The 17,997-nt window shown below is 34.7% G+C and overlaps 1 protein-coding gene across 5 annotated transcripts; it reads left to right on the plus strand.

Moving 5' to 3' along the window:
• The first annotated feature begins 351 nt into the window (after positions 1–351).
• LOC116848560 (cleavage and polyadenylation specificity factor subunit 6) lies at positions 352–15,032 on the plus strand. 5 transcript variants are annotated; one of them, XM_032824791.1, is made up of 12 exons: positions 364–558; positions 2,100–2,160; positions 3,021–3,245; positions 3,440–3,667; positions 3,857–4,336; positions 5,266–5,392; positions 5,644–5,757; positions 6,355–6,635; positions 7,058–7,355; positions 7,862–8,126; positions 10,267–10,347; positions 11,878–15,032. In XM_032824791.1, the coding sequence occupies exons 1-12, from the start codon at positions 509–511 to the stop codon at positions 12,050–12,052; spliced, it is 2,385 nt and encodes a 794-aa protein (XP_032680682.1). In that variant the 5' UTR covers positions 364–508; the 3' UTR covers positions 12,053–15,032. The 5 variants fall into 5 exon arrangements, with proteins under 5 accessions (XP_032680683.1, XP_032680682.1, XP_032680686.1 ...); XM_032824794.1 differs by lacking the exon at positions 364–558 and adding an exon at positions 653–1,267; XM_032824792.1 differs by lacking the exon at positions 2,100–2,160 and having other exon boundaries at positions 352–558.
• Positions 15,033–17,997: the final 2,965 nt, after the last annotated feature.

The following is a 17,997-nucleotide window of genomic DNA, read 5'->3' on the forward strand; positions in this document are numbered from 1 at the left end:
AGTCTGATACGGGCATTATGAAACAAACATATTTCGGCTGCGTTCCGAAATTCACTGCCTGAGTTGGAATTCTATAATAACATGAACTATAGATTTATATATTTATATAACTATAGTATATGTAACGTGAACTATAGATTTTCAGTACTGGCAGTGAATTTCGGAACGCCACCTTGATAACCGAAAACTACGTTTGGTGAAAACGCAGTTGAGTTAAGGCCCTTGCACAATGCCAGGCTACAGGCAATAGAAATAAGCATTAGCCAATAGGAACAGGGAATAGAAATAATTGCCCAATCCGAATTCCTATTCTTTGTTGCCTGGCATTCTGCAAGGGCCTTTACACAGTGGCGCTATCGCGTGACGTCATATCGGTGGCCGCGCGTATACATACGATATATTCGGCCTGCCGTCGCGCTCTCTTCGGGAACCCGGTTTGCCTACGGCAATTCTTGGCGCCTTCCATCTCTCGAATGTGCAGTGAGCGCCGGTGTACGTAAAATGGCGGATGGTGACGTTGATATTTACGGCGACGATCTCGATCAAGATTTCGCGCAGGTAATTCGCACTTCTCTTTCGTAGTAATAAAGGGACTGGGGTGTTCTTCATCCATCTACCTATCTCTCTCTCTCTCTCTCTCTCTCTTTCTCTCTGTTTTTCGTCATTCGGATATAGGAAAACACAGAGAAAAACGATCCGCATTAATAAGCCGAAAAACTTGACAATGCGCTCCGCTGCACGCGAGAGGGCTGCCACCGCGACGTGCCGCGCCACGCCGCGACTGTGAGACGATCATTGTTTCGCGTCGATTCCGCCGCAAGCCGGGAGAAGTGGTGTCGGCGTCATGGCGGAGATACCGTTGCTAACGATCAGCTCGCGTTACTAATTTCTCCGGTGCCATCAAACTACTTATCTACTCCACTCATTCTACTCGATGTGTCTCCGGGTCCGTTGAAAGCTGGCGCGTAAGAAAAATTTTGCTCTGGAGCGAAAGCAGGTCGGCGACAAACGGGCGGCTGGTCCGCGCGCGCGCGCGCGCGTGCACGTCAATGAGCAAGCGGATGAGCGTTTCTACCACAGAGAACGTTTCGATCCGAAATTGCTCTCCTCCTCTTCCTCCTTGTCATCACGCGGTTGTGTCATATCGTTCTCGATCACCTGTCTAAGCTAGTGCTCTCTTGTCCTGGTCCGTCGCCTATCGGAGCTTAGCGTACGCGCGAAACACTAGTACGGGTTCGCAGCAGGAATACGCAAAATGGTGCTAGCGGTAAGGCAAATGTCGTAGTTATTATTCTCGCACTATTTGTACTATTTTTTTTCTCTTTACACGCCTCTTTGTTCTTTTTGTTTTTTTTATTTAGTTTCGTGCGCGCGCGCCTATACATTACACTCCCTCCCCCAACCCCTCCACACACACACAGTGCATACATCTTTTTACTCTACCGCACTGCATGTGAGATTACATTTTTTCTTTGTGTATATTATATTCTTTCTTGTTTACATTTTATTTATTCTATTTAATGTATTCTATTCGCAGAGAAATATCATAGTTTTGAAATATTTACAGGGATTGAAACAAGTATAATTTCATCTAAGTTAATTTACAGTTTCGTTGTGCCAAAGAAAATAGATCTTATCTCTCAATTATTGAGTTTTTAGATTAGAACTTATATTGACATTTTTATATTTATCACTCGATTTATAGAGATACCAGATAAATAAAATAAAACTTATAATTACATAGTTACATTTTGCATATATGTTAAGTAAAGCTGGAATTAATTAAAATATAAATTTAGTTGTAGAGTTTTTCAGTTGCATTTGCAAATCTTTACATTTTGAATGAAATAAGTATAATCGCGTATCTTGCATTTAAAATTATACATATAAAATATAGAGCTAAGAGAACTTAAAAGAACACTGCATAAATTGCAAATAAAGATCATTGTAAATAAATATTGATATTAATTATGTACTTATTGGTGCAACATGTATTGCATCAATATTTGAATTCATTGAAATTATATCATCTTCAATCCTTGTTCTCTTTCATCTTTTCTTAACGCAAGAAAGATTGTATATCTCCATATCTGTTACAGTCGAAGTGTACGATTGCTTGAACCACAAGGTGCGCAGGAAGTTGCGTGTAATAAGAAAATGGTACATCAAATGATTTTTTACATTTCAATAATTTATTTCCACAAATTAATTTATATCAAATTCTTGCAGACATTGGTTTGCTTTTCCTTTTGATTTTCTTTTCTTGAGATCATGTTGTTATATCGAGCATTATTACTGAATTAGAAATTTACACATTTGTTTAATATTTTTACTCCTGTATACAATTTCGCTGATTTTCTCATTTATAAATTGTACTTTATCCATATGTAACAAAATGATCTCAATATGCTCCTTTAAATTGGACAGTGTAATCTATAAAAAGAAAATGGATATTAAATGTATAAAATTTTTTTCTGGCAAATATGAATTATGTAGCTATATAGTTTCAACAGTTTCGACAGAGCACTGTTAAAGAATAGAGTAGGATTAGCATCTAAAGTATAGAATATTTGTTAGGTACTGTACTTTGAACTAATTATTCTGTAGAATTATTTTGCACTTTGACTGTAACATATTGAACATGTGTGTGTGTGTGTGTAATTAATTAACAGGTAAAAAGAATTGTATTGCTGCTTTTTTGTCAATTAAGCTGCTTTTTATATGAAATACAATGAAAGCATTTATTACATACACTTTTTGATATTACGCAAATAAAATTATATAAAAAGATGTGTATATATATATATATATATATATGTATATATATATATATATGTATATATGTAATATATATATATATATATATGTGTGTGTGTGTGTGTGTGTGTGTGTGTGTGTGTGTGTGTGTGTGTGTGTGTGTGTGTGTGTGTGTAGAAAAGAGGAGAAAAATATGAACTTATTATTTTATTACATTTATTTTACATGTCTTACCATAAGGTTTGTTTGTATACATGTTTTAGGATGAATTCGCTGGTGATGGTGTGGATCTCTATGACGATGTGATTGCTGCACCAGCTGGTGGCAATGGGGGTGTCTCATCTAGCAATACAGGAGACGGTGGTGGTGATACCACATCTCCAAATGAGGAAACCAATGGAAATGCACCTTACCATCAACTTGGCAATAACATACAACCTAATCAAATCGGCAGACGACATCAGTTATATGTTGGAAATTTAACTTGGGTATATATATACACGTAAAAGTTTAATTTGTTTGCGATTAATTTGTTTCAACATTTTAAAAATTCAATCTTTTTTGTTGCTTTCTTATTTGGTTGTAACAACTCCTTGTTTAGCATATGACAGATAATATGAAACATTTGTGATGTACTGCTGTTAGTTTATCTCACTTGTTGATTAGTATGTTTGGCTTTTAGTGGACAAGCGATCAGGACATCACAGATGCGGTTCAAAGCATTGGAGTAACTGATTTTGTGGAAGTGAAGTTTTTTGAGAATCGTGCCAATGGGCAATCGAAAGGTTTCTGTGTGATATCTCTTGGCTCTGAGCAAAGTATGAGGATATGTATGGATAGACTACCTAAGAAAGATCTTCATGGTCAGAATCCAATAGTAACTTTTCCAACAAAGCAAGCATTGAACCAAGTATGTACTAAAATGCATTGCGATATCAAGTGACATACATTCGCGTGCGCGTGTGCGTATATGCTGTGTCTATACATATAAAACAATAGGTTAGTCGTAGCGTGAAGGAGTATGCTCCGATTGTTGCGGCGATGTGCATTACGACATAATACAACTTATACACGACAATGTTTTTTTATGTGTTCTCAGTTTGAGTCGCAGTGTAAGACGCGACCTGCTCCGGCTCCTCAACAGAGTCAGAGCCAACGTCCTCATAACCCACATCAACATCAGCCACCAATGCCACCTCATCAACAGCATCCCCAACATCCACAACATCCACAACATTCGCAACAAAATCACGGTCCTAGAATGATGATGGGTCCTCCGCAGGGCGTGAGACCACAAAGGATGCCGCCACCGGGAATGGGTCCACCGGGCCCTGGTGGACCCGGCCAGCAAGTGCCACCGCGTATGCACGGCCCACCTATGGGCCCTGGTCCAGGACCTCACCATCCTCTACCTGGTCATCCAAATCAAGGGCCACCACCTGGTTATCAGCAAGGACCATGGAACGGACCACGACCTAATGGTCCACCGGGTCCACCTAGGGGCCCGAGTGGTCCTGGTGGTCCACCGCAGCAAGGTCCTCCTGGACCAGGTCCCGGCCAACACAGACTACCGGGTATGGTACGTATCACAGACATTTTCCTATATTGCTTTTTAAAGACAAGAAATTAAATATTGAGAAAGATACATCGATCCATATTCTAGTGCCACATTTAGCAGTTTTTAATCTAGATGAACTTGAAGTTTATTTTTGTGACAAATTTTTTTAGAAAAACTTGCATTTTATGAATTTCATTTTATTATCGTAATAAAAGTTTCAAATACAACACACTTTTACCACAATGTATCGATCACCCGTAACTGTGAACAAAAGCGCACCATAAATATAAAAAATTATTAGCTCCGTTACTCTCATAGTGGCAAACAATTGGTGAGAATACGGGATATTATCACTGAGACACGTAAATATACGTAATGTTAGAATGTATTAACCTGGATCAAACTGCACGAGAAAATCTATTTTATCGTGTAAAGATATCTGCAACGTTATTAACTACTGATAATACTAGAGATTTTTTGTAATAGATCTTACAAAGATGTTAAAACTGCGCAGAATCTAATTATTGATGTGTAAAGAATTATTTCAACAATTTTTTCGATATAACGATCGTGAACTTTTTATACAAGATGAATTTATACAAGGGTTTCTGCGCAGTTTCTATAAGATCGGTTAATGCATGTATGTCTATTGCAAGTAATCATAGTACAGTAACTTAAATATGTTTTGCACTTACATGTCTTACACGTAAACAGAGTTGCGCTAGAGAGCTTTCAAAAGCCAGTTACCATATGTCACAGGTAACTGATGAGATTTCTTTTTTACTTGTGCGAAACAGGTTTTGTCTCGTGTTGTCTAATGTTACCAATTATCTCGATCAAATCATTTCAATCGAGAGCGCTCTGTCGTGATTTCAAAAGCTAAATTTTATTTTTTATTATGATTACTAAGAGTAAGATAGAACAATCTTCGTTTGTCTCGGCGCATTTAGCAATTTCACGGTGGTCCGCCTGGACCGCCTGGTCAAGGACCTCCTCGCGGCCCACCTGGACATCCCGGTGGACCACCAGGGGACCCACGTGGAACCCAACCACGTCCTGAATGGAATAGACCGCCAGGTTCGTGCGCAGACCGATCTGTTACTCCTCAAGAACTTTGAAACATCTTGGACTTGAATGCTTTTGTAGAACTCGATTAGTTTTCCCAATGTGCATGATCAGGATAAAGATAATTAAAACAGTGAGGTTGGTGGAGACTTGTTAAACGGGATATCGTGCGCAACAAACACTGAAGTATTAGTAGTGTGCTACATGTAATCCTCGTTTGCTTGAAGATTGGTATTACTGATGAGATTGTTCAATGTGCATAGGAATGCATCATGGGCCTCAGGGACCACCTGGTTTCCCTCAACATCAACATATGCAAGGGCCGCAGCCTGGCCAAGGCCCACCACAGAGAGGACCTCCTCCAGGTTCTATGGGTGGTGAGAGACTTAGAATGCTCATTCGATGTCACAAATTTTTATTGTTGCGAATTGTTTTTACAACACATTATATGCGATGCATGATCTTGAGGGAAATTGATCTTATAGAAGCATTAAAGTGCAAGGTGTTTCAAAAGATCATTTCGTGTATTGCGTTTATGTGAAGAACACACGCACAAACACGCATTAGATTTATAACCAAACTCACTGTAGTACATTTTATTGTACCATATTTATAGATCGCGTGTATTCGTAAATGAATTTTGTTAAACAGATTGTTATGGAATTGATAAAATATATAAAGTAGAGGATTGCATTTCACTGGACGAATATGTGAAGAGCGTATGATTAACGATATAATTCGAGTTGAGAATCGATGTGAGAATCTGATGTTTTTTCTCAATTACTCGCACCTCTGTAACAGTAAATACATTTATTATTTGTATATATAACAAGTGGAAAAGATCCAAACGAGATAAATTTTCGAAACTTATTATTTCCATCTGATAGTGAAACAGTAATTTTATCTTGTAGCTACGTATTGCGCAAATATCAGTACTTAAGCTTGAGATCTGTATTGATAAAACCTATTAATAGGTCCAGGGGGGCCGCCACCTGGACATGGTGGTCCGCCTCAGGGACCTCCTCAAGGACCACCTGGCGGCCCGGCACCTCATGTCAATCCTGCATTCTTCCCGCAAGGTCCACCACATCAACATCCCGGCCAGCATCCACCCGGACCACCTGGTCCACCTCATGGTCCACCCCATGGGCCACCTCATGGGCCACCTCATGGGCCACCTCATGGTCCGCCGCATGGACAACCGCATGGACCACCTCATGTACCACCACACGGTTACGGACCACCAAGTGCACAGGTATTATTTTTTTCATATTATTAGATGTTACTAATTGACAATTAAAATAATTAGCGTATTGCTCGCATCGGTTATAAATTACTATTAAATATAAATATTATTAAATATAAATACTATATAAATTACTATTAAAGGAAAGCTTCGTATGGCGTGACGCTCGATGGACTGCTGATGATTCAGACGAGCAATCGCATAATCGTTGAAATAATTAGATTATGTAATTGTATATCTTACACCTTATTATTCTGATTAAGTGAATTTTTACGTTATATATCATTATTATATAAAGTTTTGATGTCTTAAGGAAAATCGATCTTGCGAATTTTGTACTCGCTTTATAAAACTTTGAAAAATCTTCTAATGAAAGTTGATACTGTTTTGACAGTTTACTTGCAATACAGTGACATGTTAAATTTTTTTAGACACCTTACGGAGCACCCGGACCTGATCATCGTCCAGAAGGTCCACCTCCGCTTACTGAGCAAGAATTCGAAGAGATAATGGGCCGTAATCGCACAGTATCTTCGTCGGCAATAGCGCGTGCAGTGTCTGATGCCGCGGCAGGCGAATACGCAAGTGCCATAGAAACTCTGGTCACCGCAATCTCGTTAATCAAGCAATCCAAAGTAGCCGCGGATGACAGATGCAAAATTCTGATTAGTTCTCTACAAGATACTTTACGCGGTGTCGAGACCAAGAGTTATGGATCCGGACGTAGAGGTGAGGTGAACGTACAATGGATAAAAAAAAATTATCACGCCTCTATCATTCCCCTCCCCTCCTTTACGCGGAAATATATTAGAAAGCTTCTATGTTTTTTTATCCAGAAAATATTACGTTTTGGTTAATATTACTATAATTAAGTGCATTATTATAAAAAAAGATATTATTATAGAAAAAGATTAAAATAGATTATTATTTAAAAAAAACATGAGATACAAAAATATTCATCTTTACTGCTTGATGTACGGCGCTTTATTGCGATTGATAAAGTTCCATTTCTGAAAATTTGTAAAATCGTCATTCTATGCAGATCTATGTATTTAAGTGACTGATATAAAATTTAAATGCAAGTCTCTTACATTTGCTGGAATATTAGTCTGTAGATTCGCCATGTCCGTGTTGATATTATATCCTTGATAAGCTAAACGGACTCTGGAAACTTCATGTACACGTAAAATTCTGGTCAAGTTGCTCATTTTCACAAGTAACGCATTTTCTTACAGAGCGCTCACGTTCGCGCGACAGAGAGCGCAGCCACAGAAGACGACGGGAGCGGTCCAGGAGCCGAGATCGCGAATATCGCGAGCGTAGCAGAGACCGGGATCGTGAACGTGACCGGGAACGTGATCGCGAAAGAGAAAGGGACCGTGATAGGGACCGGGAACGTTATTACAGCGAACCATATCCGAGAGAGCGATCACGCAGCAGAGAAAGAGAGCGCGAACGTGAAAGAGATCGTGAATATAGAGAACGAAGCAGAGAAGAAAGGTAAGCCAAATGATCTCACAAGACTATATTCTTAATTACAATACACGATATAAGAGAGCGCACCCGTCATGTATAAGAATGTCTGTTGAGGACAATTTTCATTTAGGAATGAAATGAATTTAATGATAGGAATCGTAGGCGCAAAAGACAAAAAAGAAAGTTTAATCGATGTGTATTAATGTACGAATTGTATAGTGAAAGCGATCAAGTTTCCGACTGGATTACGTTTATCATCGCAGGCGATACATTGAAATCAATACTCTTACGTTTAATTATTAGATTTTTTTATTACTCATGATACATTATCAGTGCAGACCGTCGCGATCGAGAATTAAACATTAGAAAGAATTTGAAACATGAATGTATAATGTGAATAAATAGGAAACGACAGGTGACATCAATATCCACGATCAAGGAACCAGTCTCTCTGTTCTGCGACTTTCTTATATTATATTTTGATGTCAAAAAAATTAGTAGAAACATATTTTTATTGCTTCAATCATAAACATATGATTTATTGTCATTTGAGATTTTATCATATAATTATTTAAACTGTAGTGTAGCAGTAGCAATAAAATCAACGTTACATTTATTCGTGCATTGCATTATCGTGTAATGAAACGCGATGGTGAGCTATATAATGGTAACTACAAAACAAATCATTGTGAAGCAAAATTGCTTTCAGAGTGATAATATTAGAGACTTTATCGCACTTGTTTTATAGCGGTGGAATTTTGTCAGAGATTTTCATGTAATTATGACTGAACACTTTTAATCATTGATCAATATATACAATTTCTCCTTATATTTCATGTTTTTCTATTATAATAGTTTTTGCATCGACTATATTGGTTAGTGTCTTTAAAAATTCATATTTTGTATCAATCATGAATTCGTAAAAAGAATTACAACATTTTGACTGATCACTACTAAGCTATATAATATAAAAAGAAATGCATTGTGTAACGAAATATGAAACTGCATAAACAAAGGAAAAAAAAAGTATTGTATGCTCGTAAAACAGAAGGAAGTAAATCAGCAGGTAAAATACCTGAAACACTTAGGTATGTAAAATTGTATATTATTTTTATCTTAGAGCATTGTCTCTACAATATATTCAAGTATATTTGCTTGAATTTTAAAAAGACGAATTAGTGGTTCGAAAAAATATCATAGTATAACAAGATGTAATTTATACAAAAAACAAAAAATTTTTATGTATCTTGTTAATTTACATTTAGGATACTGTACGCCCTCACGCGTGAATTCACGCATATGCAAAACACATTGTGTTTCTTCTCTTTCTAATTGTATTTCTTTGGTTTCTCTTTATACCGCGGGGCTAAACGCCAGTTGTGATTTTCGATCAAGCTCACGTGGAGAGAGCCAGATCGAATGTAAGATTCAATCACACTACTACTTGTGATTTTAGTTATTTGTCACGATTTAATTTTAAGATCGACGAGTATATGTTATGTATTTTCCGCCCCATGTTGCATTTTTTGTGGCACGTTTTTTGTGAAGATATTTTATAAAGATAATTTGGTAAATAGCGTCTAAAAGCGCGCTCAGGCTGGATAAAATATAACCTGCTAAGAGAGACGAGATACGAGAAATGCGCCATTTTCAACAGAATTCTAACGACAATTCTTTATACTTTATGCTCATGTTGTTCTAAAGTTTATGTTATAGTGAGGAAGATGAAATCATGTACGCGAATCACAAGTCGGAGAATATTATAAGTACACATGAGTAAAATTAAAACTTAAATTGGAAATGTTGATAATCTTCATTGCGTGTTATTCTTTTTGGCATATAGTATCAGGATTAATGTTAAATCGTCAATCATTTTTGCAATAATCGATGTCGATTAGTATTCGCTAATTTAAACGTATGTAATCCTTATTTTATAGAACGTCACATTGAATTACAATCGTGATATTTGACCATCTTTATGTGTTTGTGTGAATGATTATTCTGTAACTTAACAGCGTAAGCTTTCTTTCTTTCGTTTATTTTGAAATAGCGGCGATTCATGTTATTATCATCTCTTGAAACAATTTACTTTTTATAATTGAAATGTACTAAGCCTGGTTAGTGGTACACGAACCATCATAACAGAATATCCATTTTCCATTAGTACAACACGTCAGTCAGCCAGGCCAAGAGTAAAAGAAGAACCGCCAGAGACGGCACCCGTCTCGTCTTCCAAGGCGTCTAGGTAATTTACTTTTTTTTCCATTACAATGAATGCATGTAGACTTAAATAAAATTTAAGTGCAGATATGTGGTATATGTAAAGACACACGAAGTATTTGATAGGAATCCGTTGTGTAGATAAAAACTATGTCTTTTCCGTAATGCACTTAAAATAGGCATCGAGAGAAAATTAAAAAGAAAAGAAAACGTAGATATCGTTGAAAAGTAAACAATTGACCAGAATTTTAAAGAATAGTTACATATCGTCGAAAAGACAGAAGTGCCTCTTAAATTGATTGATCACTAAACTTTGTATATATTCGTGTAGAAAAAAAATCAGGGAAACATATATTACGATACAGGCACTTGTAGCAATTACGTTGCCGTTATAATTATATAATTACAAGAAGTACTACCTGTATTTGATGCGTACCGATTCGCTTATATATTTTTGTGCACGAAAACTATAAAGTAGCCCAATCTATTGGGAAAAAAAAGAGCGTGGAGAGAACAGGAAGGAAGAAAGATAATAGAATATGTATATATGTACAAGGTTTTTCAGATTTTTAACGGTCAAACTATGTCGATACGTTCTATAAATAAAAGTAAAAAAAAGATATATATATTTTTTTTTAATTTTACATATTAAACTTTTTTTATATTTATAAAGTTCTAACAGAAGAGAATAGTGGACTTGCTTTTATTATTAGTACATATATGGTTCTAACGATTTATTTCAAAGCGTTCTTGTTAATCATTTTTTTCAGTGTAAAATTCACATAATTGAAAAATCAAATTGTCGTACAAATTTTGTATAAAGAGTGCGGCCAAGTGTCCATAGATATTTTTCGCTCTTTTTCCAAAAACTTTGAATATTCCAATTAATGATGCACCGATTTGAAACTTATGTCGAGTAGATTGAGAATATAAAATCTCGATGATATTCTCGTTTGAGAGAAAAGGTTGCAATCTGAAAAAAAACAGCCATATTATTGAGATTACAATTTTTTAGGCTTCGAATCGATATATCGGAATATTCAAAGTTTTACAAAATCCGATGGAAAAAGGGGCGAAGCTTGACTGCACTCTTTTATTTTAGATCTCAGCGGGGGAGATAATTTATTAACTGAATTAAATTGTGTTTAATGTGTAACTCTCATAAACCTTTTCTTGCGTCTTGACGCTAGAATCGCTGTTGCTCCCGCATCAAATAGTTTACATTTTTATCATAATGCTCACATAAAGCTTAAAAGATGGATTATCCTATATTTATGTGACATTATTTTTCTTTAATCCGCAGAACAATTTAGCATAATTTAGCCGTTAAAATCTGAGAAACCTTGTGCTTGCGTATGTGTGCACATCCATACATAGATAAATATATATTTGTATGTTTACGCACATACTTGGCATTTCTTTTGTAAACATATTTATTCACAAGTAATATAATTGCGGTGATTAACTTTTGTAATAAAGTTAATTTTCATAGATATAACAAAGTTAAACAAGTAGCATTAAAGTAAGATAATTGGCTGACGTGTGACTTGTGTAGGTATTATGATGATCGCTACAGAGAGCGTGAGAGAGACAGAGATCGAGAACGAGAATCAAGCCGAAGACCATCTGAGCGCGAACGGGAGCCGGAACGAGAACGTGAGCGAGAACGAGAACGAGAACGAGATCGACGCGACGAGAGAGGAGACTCCTCACATCGTTCAAGACACTAAAAATATCAGAAAAGGAAGAAAGCATCGAAGGGACTCGACACGATGTGTACAATCACGTATTGTGATTGTCGTCTTTTTAGTTTTCGGAGCAAATCATTGTATCGCTTAATGTGTTCACGATATACGTGGCATCCAAATATTTTTAACGATAAGTAAGAATATCGAGATACATTTTGCGTAAGACAAACATTTGACTGTGGTGGTTTCCAAGTTGCTTATCCTACTTAAAGTAGTCCGACGTAGCAGACTCATTGTAGAACTTTAAACGTTCTTTATCTTTTATTTTTCTGGAAATTTTTCGACTCGAGCTCAGTGTAGGATTATCGTAAAGTATATTCTATAATTGCAAAACTTTTTTGTCTTGCATTATATACATACACGTATATTAATATGATAATGCACTATATATGTATACATATTATGTCTATGTAACGGTGTTACAATTTAAGAAAATATCCATTTAGTCTGAGAGTGTAGGTTTGTAAAATGTAAAACAAATATCTGTCGCGTTTGAAATGGACAAGATAGAGAAAAGGTATAAAAGAAGAACATAGAAATACGGTACGTACAGGGAACTACGGTGTGCGATGAGAAGAGACAGAGGGAGAAGATTAAGCGCAGAAAAGCATACAACATGGAAAGAAAGAGGAAGAGAGAGATGAATGGAGAGATATATAGGAAGAAAGGAAAGAAGGAAGAACGAAGACATCTGCGCGAGAGTTCATCAGACTTCTAGCTGCACGACGATGCAAGATTGTATCTTAACATAATACATATATACGCTTTCAAAAATATAAATGCCAAATATGTCTTTACTTTATTCATCTGTACACAAATTCCTGACAACAAACAAAAGTACTGTGTTTTTGTTTATATGCGATTTTACGTATGCAAAGTGCTCCCGAGCTCACTTTTCGAAAAGCGGCACCGTCGCACATTATATTTCTTGATCCTTTGACGTACGATTCGCACTATCTTTTATATCGTGAATAAGCTTCGAGGATTACCAATGACACAGAGGAGAAGAAAATTTCTATTATTATGTGAAACAAGTGTTTTAAATAATTCTATAGACGGTTCGCCTTTTGAAAACTGAGAAAAGATGAAAGTATATTGATTATGGAATAGGCCTCTTATGATAAGGAAAACTAGGAATAAATGCGCTAATATTATGTCTGTGAAAATACTGTACGAATTACTATCAAAATATGCACTTTTTTATATGAATTCTATAGTCTTGTTGTTGTATACATACTGATGGTAGTAAGCCGTAATATCGTCGTAACTTAATCGTTGTTAGATATGATTTAGTTCGTAGAAGATAATTTCTCACGAAGCATCACGAAGCATTACATATAACGCAATTATTCCTACTAAAAATCAACAAGCTCCTGACCCTTTGTGTTATAAGTTATAAGACTAAGTTTAGAAAAGTGCATGATATATATTTCCGTTGTACTCATATCTTGATGTGTTATTTGAGATACAATTGAGTACAGTCAATGATTATTGACTGTAAACAGATAGAATTAAGAAAATCAAAAGTCACTCCACGATATACTGATAGTCAAATTATTTGGTTAATATTAAACATAGGATAAGGTAGCGTCAATATATCGGTGTATCGGAAAACATTGGTACATTGTGATACACAGTGAGTTGCAAATTCTATAATTCTGACGAAACTAAAACAATTTGACTAAAAGTATTATTTTCTCTAGCCAGCGGTTAATACACCTCCCATAACAGAGTCATTGATTCTAAAAAGACTAAAATATCCCTTTGAAAATATCGTTGATTTGCAAATTGTTAATATTATCGATACATTCAAACTGTATACATTCCATTTTCGAAGAACAAAATATCATCAATGCTTACTCTTGTGAATTTATTAGCTAAATTTTAAAATTCCCAGTGAATTTTGTTAAACATATGTGATTCCAAAGTAATCGAAAAACCTAAAGAGAGCAAAAAAAATATTTTTAAAGAAATATTATTTTTTGTGTATATGTGCGTGTGTAATTTAATTCGAAGCATACCCACTAAGCAAATTAATAGCAAAGTGCGCGCAGATTGGCAGCAAATTTGATCCTGTACCAAAACTATAACCATCTGTGTTTGCATTCAGCTTATATTTTAATGTCAGCTGACAGACAAACAGATCCTGTCGCACAGGGTCGCAGGGTCTGTTTGATTTTTGCTGCCAGTCTATCATCAGGTCGTTACAAGCTCTACTCAGATTGCCTGTTAGCAGGCTCTCTTATATTTCTGACTGCAGTTTGGCAATATAATCAGATATACAAATCCTGTGTTGGATTTGCTGCCTTCCTGCCATCACAAATTTGTAGTAAGTTCTGTTTAAAATTTGCTTGCACAGATTTGGCTATCTGGGTATGAGGTGACAATATTTGTCCGATTTTTGTTAATTCAAACGGATGTTTCCTGAATGATTATTCTTTCAGTTTTGTGTTCAATTAGCTTTAGCGTACATAATTTTACATAAAAGAGTGAAATTTTATTCATCTCTTTTTATTATTTTATAAGAGAAAGAAATTAATTTTGAAGAAAGGCATATGTCTTGTACATATTCTGTGTATATTCAACAGCGGATTGTTATGTAAACATTCCTGCCGTTGTATTTTGTAAATTGAAAGAAATTGTAATTCATTGTTATACAATTCTGATAAACAGAATTCTTTGTGCTAGAAAAAAATTCTTTATGAGCACATCCCTAATATTTATATATATTTTCAAGACTGTGAAAATAATGATAATACATTCAGTATAATGCTCCACTGAAAAGTGCTTTAAAAAGATTTTTTATTTTTTTAATATCTATTATTTTTGCACGAATTATGTACATATGCCCAATATTTTATTTATGTCGAAAACTAATGCGCACACAAGGAATGACTTTTTATCCATTACAAAACGTACTATTAAGAGATTCACAAAATAAAAAGGAATTATTTCTTTCAAATATTAACTCGTACCGAAACGCGAAATTTTAAACTTATTTAAGAACAAATCGCACGTTTCTTACTCGGAGATGGCGCTCTAGATTGCATAGTGAAACCTTTTACAAATTTGTAAAATTGTGATTACATGATTTTCACGCTTGTTATATTTTTGAAATGGTCAACAGATTTAAACGCGTACTTAATACGAACCGTAGAAAGTATTTAACTTACAATTAACTGTTTGTATTATATAAAAAAAGACAAAACATAACTATACATATGTTGAAAATTATGTACGATGTATTAGCATGCATATATATGTTGACTTTAGAGCCAACATATACATATATTGCTTACTACTCCTTTAGTTGAGTTGTCGCTGAGAACGACATAATTCCGATAGGTCAGTATTGAATTTTAAAATGTGATTTTTGCGATTTTATTGCACGCATATGATACTGTTTCACAAGTTCTAAATTTACAAGTAACGTAGCGCTTAAATATAATAGAAATACGAAACCGGTCTCACATTCAGTGTTGCAAATTTTGACAATTCACATTGAAATGCTATCGTAGAGAAGCTTCATATAATTAACACGATACAATTATTTTACAAGTATTTTACAAGTATCTTTCGAGAAACGTTATAAGAAATCGCGCACAACACAAACAACATATATGTATCAAATTTGTTTTATCTTGAGCTTGCTCTGTGCATAATATTGTCAAATTAATAATTCCATCAACTTATATTTTAATCATTACCTATATTAATAACGTCATCAATTGGAGAGAATCCTGTTGTTGACGTTTTGCGTGGTTTCATGTGCGATCACGAGTACCGTTTATATAGTTAATTTCTATATGCATATTTATAACTATCAGTTTCTAACTATCAGACTTTGTTTGCTAAGTGCACGTGACGATCATATTGAGGGAGAGAGAAAGAGAGAGAGAGAATGAAAGAGAAAGAGAGAGTGTAGCCTGTATGTTCATCAGACTCGAAACCGTGATCAACTCAACGTACTATAAGTCTCATCGTTGCGATTATTTGTCATATCTTTGATTTTACGTAGCGTTTTATTTGCGTAATATAATGATCATGCGAGAGGTACGAGTAAAGTTGCCTGGGAGAAAGAAATGTATATGGACGTAATGGGTAAGTGCCACACAGAATGTAGCTCTATACTTAATTATACTTAATTTTAAGCGTATTATTTTATATATATGATACAAAGACGAATATGCACGTTCCTTCATGAAATACGGATATATTTAATGTCTTATGATATTCATTAGAAAGGAAGTAAAAAGGAAACAAAATGCTTGTAACTGATCTAATGTACAATCGCAATTCGACATTTTGCTCGAAAATTATGTTAACACGTTGCTCACTGTGCAATTTGCAATTTACAAGAAATTCTAGTGATATATTTTTTGTAATATATACTCGAGTCGTGTGTGTGTGTATGAACTATTCAAATATTTAATTGCACGACAAGCAACGCGCGCGCGTTATCTGTTTTCTCTTTATAATTCAACGTCACTGTAAATATTTATTTATTGCATCAAGCGAAATGATCATGATGAGGAAATATGTTAATCGTGCATTATGTGGCATACTTGCCAGCACTTACATTTTCTTTCTGTCTCATCCTCCCAGCCTTCTTCATGGCCCTTCCCACCTCTCTATCTCTCTTTCTTCATTGCCACTACATCATCAGATTCATTGCTTCATTTTACGAAAAATTTAATTGATGCAATTAATATCGATTAATGACATTGCTGACATTTAAGAAACGCTAATAATATTAAGCAATGTGATCACACATGCAAAGATAGAGGCATAAATTCGATAGGTGTTATACCAAAGGCAAGTTTTCTACTTCCAAATTATATCATGAAATTAAACAAAAACAGATATTTTATAATACGAATGTTTTGCGATCTTTTAGCACTTATATATTTATTACTACTTCACAATTATATAGAAGCAGACCTTCTTCCATTTATTATCAGTGATCTGTGTTAAAAACTAAAACAAAACACGAAATATCGTTGAATTACTTAAATGTACAAATGTAACTCGATTGCTCAACAATCGAATTTATACAACAAAAATACTGCCTCAATTACATGCAATTATGTGCATAGTAAAAAATTACTATATGTAAGTTATATATGTGTCAACAATAATTCTATCAGTAGCTATCGCTATCAATTTTCTACTGCTTATCTATTTTTTATAGTTGTATACAACATAATTTTGTAGATAAGGTACATATACAAAGCTAACTAGTTAGCAAAGACAATCTAGTCACGTTATGATAAAATCACAACACTAAAATAAATACGCACACACACATACATACATGCATATATATATATATATATATACATACACACACATGTGTGTACATATATATATATACACACACACAAAAACATATGTGTGTGTGTGAATATATATATATATATATATACACACATATATATATATATACATATATACACATATATATATATACACATATATATATATATATCTATATATATCTATATTGACGTTTGATCATCTATTTTTTCCCAAGTACAGGTTCTACCACTATAACATTATACATGTATAATATATCGCGATGATTCGAACGTGTTTGAAAAGAGCATTATGTTATATTTAAAATCAGTGTGTATTGAATCACCATTTAAGTTTTACTTCATTAATGTATAATCATTTTTATAAAATGAACAACAATAATGTGATGAAATGTCACAGAATTAAATATTTTCGATCGTGTACGATAGATCGTATTTAGAAACCTTTTGTTGCACATTATGTAATTGTAAAATATATTTCGATAGTATAAATCTCAATAACGTCAAGTAAGGTAAGTGATAAGACAAATAATGTAATATTCGTAGAAATGTCGATATATCCTTGGGCTTGCTTGAATTTTACGTTAAAATGGAATAAGCGGCAGTGAGGAA

This window comes from Odontomachus brunneus, unplaced genomic scaffold (assembly GCF_010583005.1).
Source record: "Odontomachus brunneus isolate Ranch 3 - 2012 unplaced genomic scaffold, Obru_v1 Obru_scaffold_097, whole genome shotgun sequence".
NCBI classification, from domain to species: domain Eukaryota; kingdom Metazoa; phylum Arthropoda; class Insecta; order Hymenoptera; family Formicidae; genus Odontomachus; species Odontomachus brunneus.

Bases quoted from the DNA above. Each gene is read 5' to 3' on its own strand.
- LOC116848560 (XM_032824791.1), top strand. From the start codon at position 509: ATGGTGACGTTGATATTTACGGCGACGATCTCGATCAAGATTTCGCGC. The intron at 3,668-3,856 runs GTATGTACTAAA...ATGTGTTCTCAG, and splicing joins CAAAGCAAGCATTGAACCAA to TTTGAGTCGCAGTGTAAGAC. The intron at 7,356-7,861 runs GTGAGGTGAACG...ATTTTCTTACAG, and splicing joins TTATGGATCCGGACGTAGAG to AGCGCTCACGTTCGCGCGAC.